Below are 16,513 nucleotides of genomic sequence, written 5' to 3'. Positions count from 1 at the left end.
CGCGAGGTGCGGGTTATTACCTAGTATTTTATTATAGAAGGCGTATGTGAACCCAACTAACTGGCGAGTCACGTGGAATGACAGGAAGAGCACACGACAACCACAATACGGCTCGTGAAGAGAAGACAAGACGGAACGGGATGCTCCATGACGGATTTAAACTAACGGTGTCATCGTTGATTGGTCTCGTCGTGTAAAACCGGCCACAATCACGCCATTTTCCATAACGTATGTGAAAATGGACCGATCGATTTAAAATAACGAGGCTGACTCAGCTTATTAACTAATCTGATACTATAAAATGATCAATGCCTTCTCTACTCATCAACTAGTTTACTTATTCCCTTTTTCTCCTTCACTTTACTTGGTTCTTGACTGTTGCGGAAAATGGGCGGCAAAACTCATCTTCGTTCCCTTCCGGTGGTTACCGTCCAAAACACTAAGCTTGCAGATGCCCCCGTTCTGCTCTTCGTTTACTTCCACAAGGCTTTCAGTGCCCAGCTAGTGGAGCTCCGTCGTTTCGCTACTGACGCCTCTGCAGCCGGTTCCTTTAGCGGGGAATTGGCCGGGGAGCTACGCCGGAAGTTTGAGTTTTTGAAGCTTGTGTACAAGTATCACAGCGCAGCTGAAGATGAGGTTAGCTTCGTCCTTTTTAGATGATCCCACTGTTAAATGGAAATTTCTATCAAATTCTCGTTGATAATTTCGGTTAATCATGCCTTATATGTCTCTTCTCTTCTCTGTGTGAGTGAAATAGTTTTATTATTCGAAATGAGTTGCTGGATTTTGTATTGCTAATATTCGTGGATTAGATTAGCACGTCGAGGTTAGTCAGAATGTGAAAATTTGCATTTTGGCGCTTAATTATGCCATTTCGGTTTGGTTCCGTTTTATTAACTAGAGATTAATTTGGTTTTCTTAATGTCCAGTTTGGTTTGTCTTCATTTTGGTTTTGTTTAATGGGGTTGGTGTTTAGATTAGTTCTAGTTAGATTAAGGAAAAAAAAAACAATTTATAAAACATAAAACTAACCGAACCAAACCAAACCACCATTTGATTATTAAGTCTTTAGAGCATGATTAATGGGGGTTCTTAGGGTGAGGTTCTTAACGGAATATAAAAAACCATCTCTTAACTTATTTAAGAGCCGGTTCTTAGCTTTTTTTCGTTAAAAGTTAAGATACGGTTTCTTATATTCCGCTAAGAACCCCACCCTAAGAACTTTCTGCTCTTAGTTTCTTCATGTTTAGGTGTAAAAAAATGCATGACAAATAAAATTGTAAAAAAATGCAATCCAATAATTTCAAATGAATACTTTCCAACCCTAGTAAAAAGAATTTGATGCTGAAGATCTTATAGGTAGCTTTTCAGAGTTTAACGAAATGTAGAAAAATCACGTTTTTTTAATTCAACATATTGAAAATTTTACATTTGAGATAATGGAGAGTTGATGGTGTACCTGGTTCAAAAGGAATATTCAAAAAAGTAAAAAAAAAAATGTATGCAACAGAAGTAGTAGATAAACAGAAAAGTATGTAACATATGCTTAGCGTTTAGATTAGATAATTAATTATCTTAAATCTTTATATCATTAATATATATACTTGGTATGGTTTGGAACAACTTTTTCGCCTATCCCTAGATTCTACACCAGATTTTTAGTAATAGTCATTGTCATTCATCATTTCATACAATCTTGATAGTGGTTTACGATTGGTGCTAACGAGTTTCTTTAAGAAAAAGACGGTTCCATTGGGTTTGAAATGATTCGTTTTTATTGGCATGCAGGTTGTCTTTTTGGCGCTCGGTGAACGTGTGAAGAACATTGTTTCTAGTTATTCGCTTGAGCATGCTGGCACAGATGATCTCTTATCCTCATTGTTCCATTGGCTACATGTTCTTGAAGAGGAATTAGGGAGCGTAAGCGATGTACTTCGTGAAGTTATCCTATGCATAGGCACCATTCAGTCATCCATATGCCAACATATGCTTAAAGAAGAGCGGCAGGTCAATAATATAGTCCAGTTAAAGACATTTCACTTTAGATTTTTGCTATGTTTCCTCTGCTCATAACACTCCATGATACTCTATTATGCAGGTCTTTCCTTTGTTAATTGAGAAGTTCTCGTTCCGAGAACAGGCATCACTTGTGTGGCAATTCATTTGTAGTGTTCCAGTGATGGTACTCAAAGACTTTTTGCCATGGATGATGTCTTATCTCTCTCACGAGGAGAAAACTGAAGTTGTGAATTGCATGAAAGACATAGTTCCAAATGAAGACTTATTGCAACAGGTATGCATATCCTCTATTTTATTCCAATCTTTTTAAATCTGATAATAAATTTCTTTTTTTTTTATAAAAGGTGATAAGCTCTTGGCTGATCAACAACATTCCATCGACTTGTGGGGCTTCTACAAAGATCGTAAAATGTGTCCAGTATGGAGATGTGTCTAAAAATACGAAGAACTCATCTAGGACACAGGAGTCCAGAGGATGTTTTAAATGGTTCTGCCGGTGGAGTGAAAAGGCTCTTTTTATTAAAAATGTAGGTCACAGCCCAATTCATGGTCTTCAGCTTTATCAAAATGCAGTTGAAAAAGATTTGAGAGACATTCAAGAAGAATTATGCCAAGAGAAATCCCCAAGACTTCTTTTGGACCTTGATGTAGTCATGGCTCGGTTAAACTTCCTTGCTGATGTTCTTGTTTCTTACTGGTAAGATGCCTCATCTCTTAAAACTCGTCCTCTTTTCTCTGAATGGGTTACTGAATATATTTTTTTCTTGCAGCAATGCATTTAACAAGTTCTTCCACCCGGTGTTAGAAGAAATAGCCTCTTCAAGTACAAATCAATTCACCATAGATATTTGTCTTGGGAATTTTAAGAGATTTTTATACAAAAGTGACGATGCTAAAATGTGGACGGAGGGTTTTCTACTGAAGCTTCAGGAGGAACTTGATTCCCTTGTACTCCAAGTAACAAAACAATTTTCTGTACATAGAACAAAGGTACAACATTTTTATACTCTTTTCTAGTTGGAGTTTTTAGTTGAAACTAGAACTTGTTTTAATGAAATTGATTCTCTTTAATCTCCAGGTATTCCCAGTCATCAGCAAGAATTGTAATCATGAAATGCAAAGGCAGGTCCTGTACACAAGCATACATGTCTTACCTCTTGGATTGCTAAAGTGTGTCATACCATGGTTCTCTGCTCATCTGTCAGAAGAAGAATCTCAATCCATTCTTCATTTCTTGACTTTAAAAGATTCTTTTCCCAAAAAAATATTTCCACGCCTCTTGTTGCAGTGGCTACCTTTTGGCTACTCAGACAAAACCTCTGTTGGAAGTTCTTGGAAACAGCTCTTCGCAATGTTATGCTTCTTTAAAAGAAACAAGTCCTCAACCTTCTTCATGTTGCCGGCTGCTGGAGACATGTACGAGACACCTTACTCTAGTAGAATGCTTTTCTCCGGAAACCTTAGATCTCGTCATCTGCATATGGATGATCCATTTACCATGGATAGAAAACCAATTGATCTCCTTTTCTTCTTCCACAAGGCAATGAAGGTGGATCTTGACTACCTTGTTAGTGGATCAGCAAGACTAGCATCCGACTCTAGCTTCCTCATGGAGTTTCAACAGCGGTTCCATCTGATAAAATTATTTTATCAGATACACTCTAATGCAGAGGATGAGATTGCGTTTCCAGCACCGGAGGCAAAGGGAAAGCTACAAAAGATCACTCACTCATTTAGTATTGATCATGAGCTAGAAACCAAACACTTTGATAAGGTGTCATTAATTTTAAATGAGATGTCAGAGCTGAACATGTTGGTTTCTACAATGAAGTATGAGCGGTTATGTCTGAGTCTCCAAGAGATATGCAGATCCATGCACAAGATATTGTCAGAGCATTTCAAACAAGAAGAAACTGAGCTATGGTGTCTGTTCAGGGGCTGCTTTACTATTGAAGAACAAGAGAAAATCATAGGATGCATGCTTGGGAGAATAAGCGGGGAAACACTGAAGGATATGATTCCCTGGTTAATGGATTCTTTGACATCTGATGAACAACATGATGCAATGTCCTTATGGCTCCAAGCGACAAGGGGAACAATGTTTGTCGATTGGCTAAATGAATGGTACAACGGTCATATTATCAAAGAGGAAGCAAGAGAAGCAAACAACATAAAATATGAACACTTGTTATCAATGAGTCAAGAACCATCCATCCTCTCAAGCAGTATAGAAACAATTCATGGTCAGCATCCATCTTATCGAGATGCTCATAGTTCCGTCTTTGGCTGCGAGCACTACAAGAGGAACAGCAAGCTTCTTGCTCCTTGTTGTGACCAGCTCTTCACGTGTATACAATGCCATGATGACGAGGCTGATCACTCGGTGGAAAGGTAGTGTAACATCTTCTTCTACTTTCATATGAGGAACTTAAACAAAATCTTGTTTGGCGCTTAACCGTATTTTGGTTCTCTTGACTTCTTATGCAGGAAACATATCGAAAAGATGATGTGCATGAAATGCCTTATGATTCAGCCAATTGGTGCAAATTGCTCAAATGCGTCGTGCAAGTCGTCAATTGGAAGCTACTTCTGCAAGATATGTAAATTATTTGATGATGAAAGGTAAATATTCCTCTGCTTCAGGATATTTACTTTGATGCTTCAAGTGTCTCTTGTGCTTGATATTAATTAAAACATGTACAGAAAAAAATGTTGGGTTATAAAATTTACAACTTTTGAAAAAGAATCAAATTATATATTAATTTTTTTTTTTTTTCAAATTATATATTAAAGAAGTTTTAAGTTGATTCAACTAGGAAATGTTGAATCTGAAGACTAACAATCCAATGATGTTAACAGGTCAATTTATCATTGTCCCTACTGCAATCTTTGTCGGGTAGGGGAAGGACTGGGCATTGACTACTTCCATTGCATGAAATGCAATGCTTGTTTGTCATGTTCCTTAAAAGAGCATGTTTGCCGGGAAAATTGGCTAGAAGTTGATTGTCCGATTTGCTGCGAGTACATCTTCACCTCCAGAACCGTGATAAAGCCTCTTCCATGCGGTCACTTGATGCACTCAGCATGCTTTCAGGTAGTTTAACTCTGTCAATGTTTTATGGTAATAATGAAAACCTGAAAAATACATTGCTAAATTTGTTTTTTGTTTTTGATTCTGGTGATAGGAATACACTCGTTCAAATTACACATGCCCTGTCTGCAGCAAGTCGCTAGGAGATATGAAGGTAAGTTACACATTTTCAAGCATAATATTGTTTTGTTTCCTAATAAAAGAATTTAGCAGTTGCAGATATAGATCTGTGTGTTCTTCTGAATCTGAAGTGCCTGTACTAAACAAAAGACTGTTTCACACAGAGCTACTTTAAGATGTTAGACGAATTGCTAGCGGAAGAAAAGATGCCTGATGAATACTCCAACAAGACTCAGGTTCACATCTCCCTCTATCCATATTGTTACGTAGGACAAAGCCCCTATCTCTCTAGTCTAGATACCCCTATATCGATTATTATTGAGAAGCAAATTTTGATTTGGTACAGGTGATACTGTGTAATGATTGTGGAAGAAAAGGATACCGCAAATGCACTTCTTGTGGTTCATACAATTCAAAGCTCCTTTAGATGTTCCTTTCACATTATTGCAGAATAATAAGTCTTATGTATTATTATATGACTGGTTAGAAAAACGGATCTGTAAAATTTGACGTTGTACCAAAATAAAACATACAAACAAACCCAGATTTATCAGTGGATGTCACTCATTCAGATTTGAGTGGTTCGGACACATTGCCAAATCTCAAATTTCAATACCCACTAGTCCAATAGTTGACTACCAAAAAATGTCACTAATTCTATGAACCAGACACATCTTCAAAAAGAACAATTAACAATTTAAATACATTAATGACTCACAGATTCACCAAATCATTTAATTTTTATAAAAATACAGAAGAAACAAAAGTGTACACACCCCTTTAGCTATTCTGACCTCTCAAGCAGCTTCAGTACGAGAAAAAACACAAACCCTAGATTTATCTTCAGACCATGTCTTCTTCTTCACCTCAATCTCCAACCATGTCCGATTCCTCCTCCTCCCCGCTTCTCCGCTCCCGTCAATCTCCCCGACGCCGCCAGCCCGTAATCGCGGTTCTGTTAAACCGAGCTACGGGTCGGCGAGGAGCTTCGATGGTCGTGAGAGAGACGGCCGCGCAGGAGCTCGAGGAGCGGAGAGCCGATTGGGGCTACTCGAAGCCCGTCGTGGCTCTCGACATGCTCTGGAACGCGGCCTTTGTGGTTGTCGCGGCTGTGATGCTTTTGGTTTACAAGGAGGAGAAGCCGAACGTTCCGGTTAGGTTTTGGATCTGCGGTTACGCGGCTCAGTGCCTTGTTCATGTGGTGCTTGTGTGGTTGGAGTTTAGGAAGAGGAACGCTAGTAGGAGTGGTGAGGATTTGGAAGCTGGGGAAGGTTCTGGTGGTGGAGTTAGGAATGATAGTGATGATGAAGGTGGTGATGAGAGGATCCTCAGGTTAGCTCTCTGCTTCTCTATTGGTTCTTGGTTTTCTTGAAGAGTGCTTTTAGCTTGTGTAAGAATGAAAAAGATTTAGTCTTTTTATTACCAAAGTTATTACTTTTATTGTCATGGTTTGGGTTGCTTTGTTCTTCAGGGAAAAATATATATTTACTAATGATTTCACAATGAAAATTTCTCAGCACTAAGACTTGTGAATCGATGAACACCATTATATCATTTGTCTGGTGGATTGCTGGCTTCTACTGGCTTGTATCTGGTGGTGAGATCCTTCTAGAAAACGCATCGCATTTGTACTGGTATGGGGGTGATATCAGCTTAATGTTTCTTATGAATGGGTAAATGGATATGACATTGTAAAAAGTTTAATGCTTTGCAGGTTGACTTTTGTTTTCCTGTCATTTGATGTGTTCTTCGCCGTCTTCTGCGTTGTGGCTGCGTGTCTTATCGGAATCGCTCTCTGTTGCTGCCTCCCTTGTATCATTGCTCTTCTTTACGCCGTTGCCGGGCAGGTATGGCCTAAAAGAGCAACCTTTCGACTTCAAAAGTTGACTTACCTTTTGGAAGAAATAAAAATGAATACTTTGTGTGTTTCAGGAGGGTGCATCGGAAGCAGATCTCAGTATCCTTCCCAAGTACAAGTTTCAGATGATGAGCAATGGCGAAAAGCAAACAGATGGTGGCGGGAAAATGATACCTATCGAAGCAGGCACTGAGTATTCGGGAAACGAACGTGTACTTGAGCCTGAAGATGCTGTAAGTTGTTACATGTTTTTTATAGAGAAGTTTAGAATATGATTCTAGAGCTTTTTTTTTCCTCTAGTGATGGGTGTTTGTGTAGGACTGTTGTATATGTCTGAGTTCATATGAAGATGGAACAGAGCTGGTGACACTTCCTTGTAACCACCACTTTCACTCGACGTGCATCGAGAAGTGGCTGAAAATGAATGCGACATGTCCACTGTGCAAGTTCAATATTCTCAAAGGTAATGAGCAAGAATGAAGAGTAGAAGAAGAAAGAGGATTCTTCCCTTTTAAGTTTGCTTTGGCACTTGTTTTATTTTATGTTGTATATAGAGAGTAGTAGAGTAGAGCTTCGCGAAGTGATTATCATGTGTAAGCCGTAAGATATATACTTTGCGACTTTGTTGTCATTCCTGTTTATCATATATCAAATAAAGAGTTTATATACGAATATTTTCAAAAATATTAAAACTAAGCCCTGCGGATTTTATCCGGAATTTTGTTTGTCTTTTTCTTTTGGTTGTCCGGTTAAGCAGGTTGATCAGACAATGCAAGATTTCAAATTCAGTTCAGTAACCGGTTTGGTTCGAACAAGCCACCTTACTCATAATTTCATTTTTTTGTAAATCAAATTTTATTGAAACAAAGAACTATTATATGAAATTAATCTTTAAATTGTGTGTTATTTAATCATTATGCCATTACTATCAATTATCAATCCAACTAGACTATATTTGGTAATAACAACGTTTCTCAAAATAGTTTATATTTGTATTAGATTTTGGGGTATTTTTAATTTTAATTTTAATTAGTAGAAAAGCAAACATACATTATTGAATATCCCTTGAAAAATAAAGTTCCTTGAAAAGAAAAGAAAAAACAAAGAGATCGACAGACTAGACAATAGACATCGAACAATTAATCCCAAAAAGGGCATATTACACGTGCCCTCCTTTCACGCGCAAAAAAAAAGAAAACTGTTTGACTAATCACAGCTTTTCTCACTAATCACATCACTAAACAAACTGAAGACAGTTAACTCTCCTCCGATATGTATATTTCAACCCAACTTTACTAATATAAACCAAGAAAATAGATCAAATGATAATGTCTATATTTGTTACGTTAGATTATTAATTAATACATTACATTAATTCTTACTCAAGTGCGTTGATGAAGTCATTAATTCCCTTAATAATCCAGTCTTCATTCTTCTCTAGTCTTGTCATACACAAAGAAGATAGAGAGAGAAACAACCATAACAACATTTAAATCACTCTCTCTCTCTCTCTCTCGTTTATAATCACTAAAGAGAAAAAGAGAAGAAAGATCTCTGAAACTAATTCTCTCTCTCTCTCTCTAGGTTTAGCATCAAACATACACACATTCTCTCTCCTCTCCGTAACGACTCTGATTTGAAAAACTCTCTCTCTCCACTCTGCATTCTGGATCGTGAGGATTCTGGATGCGTTTGTGAGTGAGGGGATCACCAGATCGGAGATGACGGATGTAACAACCGACGGAGGCTTCTCGGCGGAGACGCCTTATCCGTCGTTAACAGCGTCGGCGTCTTACAAGGATACCAGCAGCGGCGGAGGAGGGAAAACCTCGTCTCGGAGAAGGCCAATTAGGCCAAGCTTCGACGCCGCCACCGACAACAACGAGTTCATCACTCAGCTCCACGGCTCGGATCCAGTGAAGGTGGAGCTTAATCGCCTCGAGAACGAAGTTAGAGGTGCGCGAATAATAGCTGCTCGATCTAAGTACTAATACGTGTCGATTTCAGATCTAATCATTCTTCTTCTTCTTCTTCCTCAGATAAGGATCGAGAGTTGGGAGAAGCACACGCCGAGATCAAGGCGTTGAGGCTATCCGAGAGGCAAAGAGAGAAAGCTGTTGAAGAGGTAACTCTTATGATGAAAGCTCAAGTTCGTGCTTATTGTAAGCTGACGTCACCTTTATCTTATTTATAGCTTACGGATGAGCTTACTAAGTTGGAGGAGAAGCTCAAGTTAACTGAATCGCTTCTCCAAGGCAGAGTAATTATTGAAACCTTATCACTCTTTGTTTATTTATCTTTTATTTGCGCTGCTCATTTTGATTATGGTCAACATACAGAATCTTGAAATCAAGAAGATCAATGAGGAGAAGAAAGCCTCCATGGTGGCTCAGTTCGCTGCTGAAGCCACCTTGAGAAGAGTCCACGCTGCTCAAAAAGATGATGACATGCCTCCAATCGAAGCTATTCTTGCACCATTAGAAGCTGAGCTTAAGCTTGCACGATCTGAGGTATTTTTTTAAAAGGTACTACTGTCTACTTGCGTTTATCGGAGATTTTGATCGTTTTGGGATGTGTTTTTCTGCGTAGATTGGGAAGCTTCAGGAAGATAACAGAGCATTGGATCGTCTCACTAAATCAAAAGAAGCGGCTTTGCTTGATGCTGAGAGAACTATTCAAACTGCCATGGCTAAAGCTGCCTTGGTTGATGATCTTCAGAATAAGAACCAAGAGTTGATGAAACAGATTGAGATCTGTCAGGTGATCTCCACTCATCATCCTCTTCTTTGTAACAAGTTGTTTATGTTTTTAGCTAACGAACCATCTATTATCTATTTGATGGTTTAGGAAGAAAACAAGATTCTAGACAAAATGCACAGGCAAAAGGTTGCTGAGGTGGAAAAGCTTACTCAGACTGTACGAGAGCTGGAAGAGGCTGTTCTTGCTGGTGGTGCTGCTGCTAATGCCGTGAGGGATTACCAGCGGAAGTTCCAAGAGATGAATGTAATTTTATACTGAAAAATAGAATAAAATCCTTCTTTTTTTTTTGGTCAATAGAATTTCCAGCTGATGTAGGAATGTTTCTTGCTCTGCCTTTTAGGAAGAACGGAAAACACTTGACCGTGAACTTGCGCGTGCAAAGGTTACAGCAAACAGAGTTGCTACGGTGGTTGCAAATGAATGGAAGGATGGTAATGATAAAGTGATGCCTGTGAAGCAGTGGCTTGAAGAAAGAAGGTTTCTTCAGGTTTACTTTTGATTTGATTGTTCTTACTGGAACTGTTTTGTTATGTAGAATCTTTGAAGTGACAAAGGCACAACCTTAAGAGTCTCAATTCCCTTTTTTTTTTTTGCAGGGAGAAATGCAGCAACTCCGTGATAAGCTTGCCATATCAGATCGAGCTGCTAAATCTGAAGCACAACTAAAAGTATGCATCTTATTTATGTGTTATTCATTCTGTTTAACTGAACAAAAAGTAAACTATCTATTTGTACAATTTACAGGAAAAGTTTCAACTACGGCTTAAAGTGCTTGAAGAGACATTGAGAGGCACCTCAAGCAGCAGTGTAAGGAACACACCTGAGGGAAGAAGCATGAGTAATGGACCCTCTCGCAGGCAGTCACTTTGTGGAGCAGATAATCTACAAAAGTTCGGATCAAATGGCTTTCTGCCAAAGAAATCTCCATCTTCTCAGATGAGGAATGCCTTTACTTCTAACTCCACCTCAGTATTGAAGAACGCTAAAGGAACATCTAGGTCATTTGATGGAGGCACAAGATCATTGGACAGAGGCAAGGCACTCCTAAACGGACCTGGGAAGTATTCATTCAACAAGGCTTGTGACGAAGCCAAAGAATCAGAGTCGTCACCTAATGCCTGGAAAGAAGATTCAGAGGAGAAGCCACCGAGTGAACTCCCTGCACCAACAACTGAAGACAATGTCCCAGGGGTTTTGTACGATTTGCTTCAAAAGGAAGTAGTTGCATTGAGAAAATCTTCACATGAAAAGGATCAAAGCCTCAAAGACAAGGATGACGCCATAGAGGTAAATCTTCGAATTTGCCATATAACATGTTGCTAAAAAAGACGTGCTTGTAATGGAAGTGTTGGGTTTTATTTTTCTGTAGATGTTAGCCAAAAAGGTTGAAACTTTAACGAAAGCAATGGAGGTTGAAGCAAAGAAGATGAGAAGGGAAGTAGCTGCAATGGAGAAAGAGGTTGCTGCTATGCGTGTGGATAAAGATCATGATAGCAGAGCTAAAAAGTCTTCAAACACCAAGAACCCGTCCAACACCGCCCAGATTCTTACTGGAAGGTATATACAGTTGCACTGTTTTACTTGATCCGTTATCATTGTATAAAAATCAGACTAAACTTGATCTTCTTCTGTAGAGCTGCTGGACGAAGTGGGTTAACAAGGAGCACACAATGAAATGAGCGAAGAGATTGGTTCCCGTTATAGGCTGGTGTGCTTTTGAAGCTCTTTTTTAACCTTATATCTTCTTGTTTTCACTTCCTCTTGTGATTTATTGTATTACCATAGAACTCATCAGAATGTTATGGAAAAGAGAGAGAAGAGTTGTGCTTTCTGACTTAGATCGGCGTAGACTACTTAGAGGGAGAGATGTTTGATATGTTGGTATAACATTTTCGGAAGTAGTTCGTCTGTGCTGTTTAAGTTTTAGCTTTGCACTTGACACTTCTTCGGTTTCTTCATTCCACTTGAGGTGTTGTGTGATTATTAATGTTTTTGGTTCGGTTGATATTTAGATCTCCAGCCACACTATCTTCCATGTTTCGCTTGTTCGATACGTCAAAATCAAATCTCTGATTGATCTAAAAATCTTATTTTTCTAATTTTTTTTCTTATTTATGAAAAAGCATGCTAGAGAGTAGAGACTTCCAATGAACATGGTCTTACGTCGCCGTAGAATCCATGAGAATAACTAAACAAAGAGGAGCACAATCTCATTTTTTTGGTGGAGTTCAAAACAAATAGCACTGAATTGCCTGGGAGGTCTGTACAGCTAAGGATACGGCGGGACTAGATTTTCGAGATCTACATGATTTTAATATTGCATCTTTTGATAAACAATTCGGAAGACGAATCAAATTTCTGTCGTCTCTAGATGCACATGTTCTGAAAGAAAGACATGGTTCCCAAAATCGAGAAACGTATTTACCATCATTTGCATGACGTAATATCATGGCAGCAAAATCTCTACTAAAATCGAGTTTGCGGAAAACCATTGGATCCGTTCGAGATACGAGGGTTTGAAGTGAACCTCGGGTCCCAGACTCTACTGCTCGACCACCTAGACTTGCCAACCACATTATTTATAGATTGTCTCAACTCTTTGTTCATTCCTTTATAATAGCCTTGTTCATTCCTCAAACGGCAGCGTCGCGGGCAGCGACAATAAATAACAAGCATGAGAGAGAAATAGTGATGCATCATTGTTATATGGTTGTCGCCGGTAGCCTTTTCACCATTTTTATCGCCGGTGTAAATTTCAGCAGATCACGCACGTGTATTATGTGCCACTAGAGTTCAGTTTTTGCATCTTCAAATTCAGAATTTTGACTTGAAGCTGACATGTCACATAAGATCCCTTTATATATTTTGATCGCTTGTAATTGACGCTGCGTTCAGTAAACGGACCGGGCTAATGAATAATACCAAGGAGTGGAATCTCAACCTTTTACAGGAATCTTTTCACCCCACAGATATACCTTTGATACTGGGATTGAAACCTTTTCGCTCGCAAGCTTTGGATAAATATGTTTGAAACCACACAAAATCAGAAGAATATTCAGTCAAAATTGGATACGACCATGTTCTGAAACCAAGCATCACAGGCGTACAAAGCCATGTGTGGAAGGTAAAAGCTCGGAGCAAGATGAAACATTGTATGTGGCAGGCCCTCTCTGATTGTGTGCCGACAGCAGAGAGACTCACTTATAGACACCTGAGTACCAATAAAGCTGTCCTAGATGTGGTGATTCAATGGAGTCGATTAACCATCTTTTTATGGAATGCCCCCAGCCCTGTATGTTTGGGATTTATTGAACTATTTGTCCCTTCTGTGTTACTTTCCGAGTACTTCTATATACCAAAATATGAACTTTCTATTTTAGAAGAGAAAAAATGTGGCTCCACTGGAACCACAATTTGACACTTTCCCATGAATCTGTTGATACATCTGGAAAGCAAGGAATAGCAAACTCTTTAATAAGAAAGTCATCTCCCCGATCAACACTTTCCAACTAGCTTCCCTTGAAGCAGAAAGTTGGAGAAAGGCTAATCGAAAACATGAGGAAGTGGAAGAGGATCATGACGACCCTCATACTTCAGTTGCTGAGACATTACCCCTTTGGATACCTCAAAACCCAACTTGCCAAATCGATGCTTCATGGATCGGTAATGATAGTGTCAGTGGTCTAGGGTGGAGTCCTAAGAATCAAATGAGTATTAAATTTTTCGGACTACGTGCATGCAGAGGAAACCTCTCGGCCTTTCACACTGAGATGGAAGGACTATTTTGGAAAGACTCTTGTATGAGAGACAAGGATCCCTTCAATCCACTCAAGATGGATTACTCAGACCTAGAGGATATGACTACGAACCCGATGGACTTGCCAGCTTTTACTTCAGAGATTGATGCTTTCTGAAGTCAACAAGATAACTTCGAAAGCGCAAATTTGTTTCATATTTCCCGGAGCAAGAATGGTCGGACGGACCAACTAGCAAAGGATGCTAGGAATAGAGGGTTTTTTTCTCCCATATTGATCAGACATAGTCATATAGAAGTGCTCTAAACGACTCGTTTGACCAAAACCTAGTTTAAAGAAATGGCAGCCGACAAAAAAAAAACCTAAACGACTCATTTGAGTAGTGATTTTTTTTATTTGTCATGTTATTCATGATTTTAGGTTATTTTATATTTAGGACAATTATTAACGGGTATTATCAAATTTTAGCAATAATTTTATAGTTATGTTCATCTTATGATTACTTTAGTAATATTAAATCGTATAATTTTTTTCTTAATTTTTTCGAAAAATAAGTTCTCTTCTCTTTTACGTCACAAAAGAGTTATATAGTGTTATGAGTTTCATCAACATCATCTTACTCAATCAAAAGCTATGAGTCAAAATAGTACAGTCTCTTGCCGTTATAATTAAAAAATCCAGCTTTCGCTATATATATATATATATAATATTACTTTTAGTTTATAAGGGTTTAGTTAAATAGAAGTTTTCTTTTAACTATTGTAGATTTTGTTAATAGATGTCACTATAAACTCAGACGAATATGAAACTGATATAAATTGCAATTAAACTAATGTTGTAGGAATCAGTGAAAATGGAAAAATGTTTAATCACATATACTATTATTTGATGTAGAGGGGCTTTGTTTCATAGGTTTCACTGATAATTAGCAATTACGGTTTTATTTTATAAATTTATCTTTTATATTATTTTAAAGTATTAATAAAACTTTATTAGGTAATTACGATGATGATTCTTTTAACATGTGTGGTTTGGTGATAGAATAAATAAAAAAAAATTCATGTATCAAGTCATTATCTAAGTTGCGTTACAAGTGTAAAATTATATATTCTGATTTAAGTTAATATTTGAAACTAATTAAGTAGTTTAGACTGAAATAAAAGAATTATGTTAAAATTAGTTTTCGTTGGGTATATATTAGTCCATACAAGGTGTGGATCACCGTCTACTTATTTATAAGTTATGATAGTTTATATATTATATAGGGTTTTAAAACCCCAACTAAAGATGAATTGTAAGAATACTGCTCAATTAACTTTAATGGATAAAAATATCAACTTAAAATCTATTAATGTCAATTATAATTTTTCTGTCTAAACTATCGTCAAATGTTGTAAAAACCGTTAAATAAAAATATTGCTTTATGTCTGGAGGAAAAAGTTATATATTTTTAATAATAAAAAAAGGCAATAAAACCCCTCAATTAAAGATGGATCGTAAAATAATCTTTCAACTAAAAGTTTGACAAAAAAATCCTCAATTTTAATTCTCTTAAAGTCGGTCCACTATGTCACTGTATTTTAGAAGGAGAGTGACAGACGTCAAAGGAATTAAAATTTGGGGTTTATTATATTGAAAACTTAATTGAGGGGGTTTCTTCCGATTCAAAAATAGTTGAGGGGTTTTATCAATAAAAATCTTTAAATATTTTAAAACCTTTATTATCACTTATGCATTGTTTAAAACTTTTATAATAAATCTATAAGCCCTTAAACTAATTTATAAATCATTATGCATACTTTATCAATATTATAAAGCTTTATAAATATTTTAATACTTTTATAAATGATTAATAAGGCTTAATAGCGATTTAATAAACTTTTAGAATTTCGTGCTATTTGTTAGGGAAAAAACTAGAATTATTTGTGATACTACGGAAACATGAAATAAAATAATAAAGCAAGATGACATAAGTTTTCTTATATTACTATTTATAAGTTATATTAAATTTGAAGCAAAGTGAGGATAATTAATTTAAGAATTTTAAATTACTTTTATAAACTAGTTTGATGAAGTAATGCATAATAATTTATAAATTAGTTTTAAAGGCTTATAGATTTGACTATAAGAGTTTTAAACAATGCATAAGTGATAATAAATTTTGTCAAAACATGTGGTACATGATTAAGACCTGAAATTGCTCCAGATCCGTAAAATTTACTTGAAATTATGTTTTGTTTAAGATTTCAGTATAATTGTAAAAGATTCATACTAGCACTTTCTAAGTATTTTGGAACCCAAATTCATCTATTTTGTGTATTGAGAAACATCTCTTCATATTCGGATATCAACATCTTCATAATGAGAAACTATCAATCAAATTAATATAAATCGTTTTACAAAGAATATATGCAGTGGAGATTCAGATTAACAAATTTTGAGTTAAATATTGTTTATTTCAATAAAAAGGTTTTCTAACAATACATTTTTAGTTTGGAAGTTTTATTACTAAAAATTATATTTTATATGTAATAAATTATATAAAATAAAATAATATGAATTTCCATCTATATATTTTGTTACTTCTCCTACAAAAAAACTTGTAATACCTACTCAGTTTGTAATTCCATCAATGAGTCATTTCGCCTTTATTTCTTATTTACCGGCAACGAGTACATTTTTCTCAAAGTCAAATTTTACGTTTAACTATACAACAAAAAAACTTGTAATACGTACACTAAATATTTCTTAAACACTGATAAATGTTTTTAAAATAAATATTTTGATATTATTTCAAAGGGCTAAAAGTCTTGAGCCAAAACAAGAATGCAGTTTCTTGAAACACCAAGAATACGATAATTTGTTTCCGAATATATAACAAAAAATAAGTAAATTTGTTACTGTAGAGGA

General features: G+C 36.6%; 3 protein-coding genes across 5 annotated transcripts; all 3 read left to right on the top strand.

The window, feature by feature from the left end:
• The first annotated feature begins 290 nt into the window (after nucleotides 1-290).
• On the top strand, nucleotides 291-5,813 carry LOC106300922. Of its 2 annotated transcripts, XM_013737187.1 has the most exons (11): nucleotides 291-636; nucleotides 1,789-2,007; nucleotides 2,099-2,293; nucleotides 2,364-2,716; nucleotides 2,790-3,009; nucleotides 3,098-4,410; nucleotides 4,507-4,641; nucleotides 4,879-5,113; nucleotides 5,205-5,264; nucleotides 5,395-5,466; nucleotides 5,577-5,813. In XM_013737187.1, exons 1-11 carry the CDS (start codon nucleotides 388-390, stop codon nucleotides 5,655-5,657), a joined length of 3,132 nt encoding a protein of 1,043 aa, XP_013592641.1. In that variant the 5' UTR covers nucleotides 291-387; the 3' UTR covers nucleotides 5,658-5,813. The 2 variants fall into 2 exon arrangements, with proteins under 2 accessions (XP_013592641.1, XP_013592642.1); XM_013737188.1 differs by lacking the exon at nucleotides 5,577-5,813 and having other exon boundaries at nucleotides 5,324-5,456.
• Nucleotides 5,814-5,967: 154 nt separating this feature from the next.
• On the top strand, nucleotides 5,968-7,756 carry LOC106296414 (E3 ubiquitin protein ligase RIE1-like). Of its 2 annotated transcripts, none has more exons than XM_013732548.1 (5): nucleotides 5,968-6,562; nucleotides 6,748-6,864; nucleotides 6,945-7,077; nucleotides 7,163-7,321; nucleotides 7,389-7,756. In XM_013732548.1, exons 1-5 carry the CDS (start codon nucleotides 6,081-6,083, stop codon nucleotides 7,389-7,391), a joined length of 894 nt encoding a protein of 297 aa, XP_013588002.1. In that variant the 5' UTR covers nucleotides 5,968-6,080; the 3' UTR covers nucleotides 7,392-7,756. The 2 variants fall into 2 exon arrangements, with proteins under 2 accessions (XP_013588002.1, XP_013588001.1); XM_013732547.1 differs by having other exon boundaries at nucleotides 5,969-6,562; nucleotides 7,407-7,734.
• Nucleotides 7,757-8,670: 914 nt separating this feature from the next.
• On the top strand, nucleotides 8,671-11,855 carry LOC106300775 (microtubule-associated protein 70-1). The gene is made up of 11 exons (XM_013736991.1): nucleotides 8,671-9,044; nucleotides 9,128-9,213; nucleotides 9,283-9,348; nucleotides 9,428-9,598; nucleotides 9,678-9,848; nucleotides 9,936-10,091; nucleotides 10,189-10,335; nucleotides 10,445-10,516; nucleotides 10,593-11,135; nucleotides 11,218-11,405; nucleotides 11,483-11,855. Exons 1-11 carry the CDS (start codon nucleotides 8,810-8,812, stop codon nucleotides 11,520-11,522), a joined length of 1,875 nt encoding a protein of 624 aa, XP_013592445.1. The 5' UTR covers nucleotides 8,671-8,809; the 3' UTR covers nucleotides 11,523-11,855.
• Nucleotides 11,856-16,513: the final 4,658 nt, after the last annotated feature.

This window comes from Brassica oleracea, chromosome C6 (genome assembly GCF_000695525.1).
Source record: "Brassica oleracea var. oleracea cultivar TO1000 chromosome C6, BOL, whole genome shotgun sequence".
Taxonomy (NCBI): domain Eukaryota; kingdom Viridiplantae; phylum Streptophyta; class Magnoliopsida; order Brassicales; family Brassicaceae; genus Brassica; species Brassica oleracea.
The sequence above is the reverse complement of the archived record's forward strand: the minus strand, read 5'-3'. Positions and strand labels throughout refer to the sequence as shown.

What these genes read in the sequence shown, in the direction of transcription:
- LOC106300922 (XM_013737187.1), top strand. Translation starts at nt 388, where the DNA reads ATGGGCGGCAAAACTCATCTTCGTTCCCTTCCGGTGGTTACCGTCCAA. An exon ending in TGCTTAAAGAAGAGCGGCAG is followed by an intron (nt 2,008 to 2,098) that starts GTCAATAATATA and finishes TCTATTATGCAG; the next exon opens with GTCTTTCCTTTGTTAATTGA. An exon ending in AAATTATTTGATGATGAAAG is followed by an intron (nt 4,642 to 4,878) that starts GTAAATATTCCT and finishes TGATGTTAACAG; the next exon opens with GTCAATTTATCATTGTCCCT.
- LOC106300775 (XM_013736991.1), top strand. Translation starts at nt 8,810, where the DNA reads ATGACGGATGTAACAACCGACGGAGGCTTCTCGGCGGAGACGCCTTAT. An exon ending in AAGAAAGAAGGTTTCTTCAG is followed by an intron (nt 10,336 to 10,444) that starts GTTTACTTTTGA and finishes TTTTTTTTGCAG; the next exon opens with GGAGAAATGCAGCAACTCCG. An exon ending in GCCCAGATTCTTACTGGAAG is followed by an intron (nt 11,406 to 11,482) that starts GTATATACAGTT and finishes CTTCTTCTGTAG; the next exon opens with AGCTGCTGGACGAAGTGGGT.
- LOC106296414 (XM_013732547.1), top strand. Translation starts at nt 6,081, where the DNA reads ATGTCTTCTTCTTCACCTCAATCTCCAACCATGTCCGATTCCTCCTCC. An exon ending in AACGCATCGCATTTGTACTG is followed by an intron (nt 6,865 to 6,944) that starts GTATGGGGGTGA and finishes AATGCTTTGCAG; the next exon opens with GTTGACTTTTGTTTTCCTGT. An exon ending in TACTTGAGCCTGAAGATGCT is followed by an intron (nt 7,322 to 7,406) that starts GTAAGTTGTTAC and finishes GTGTTTGTGTAG; the next exon opens with GACTGTTGTATATGTCTGAG.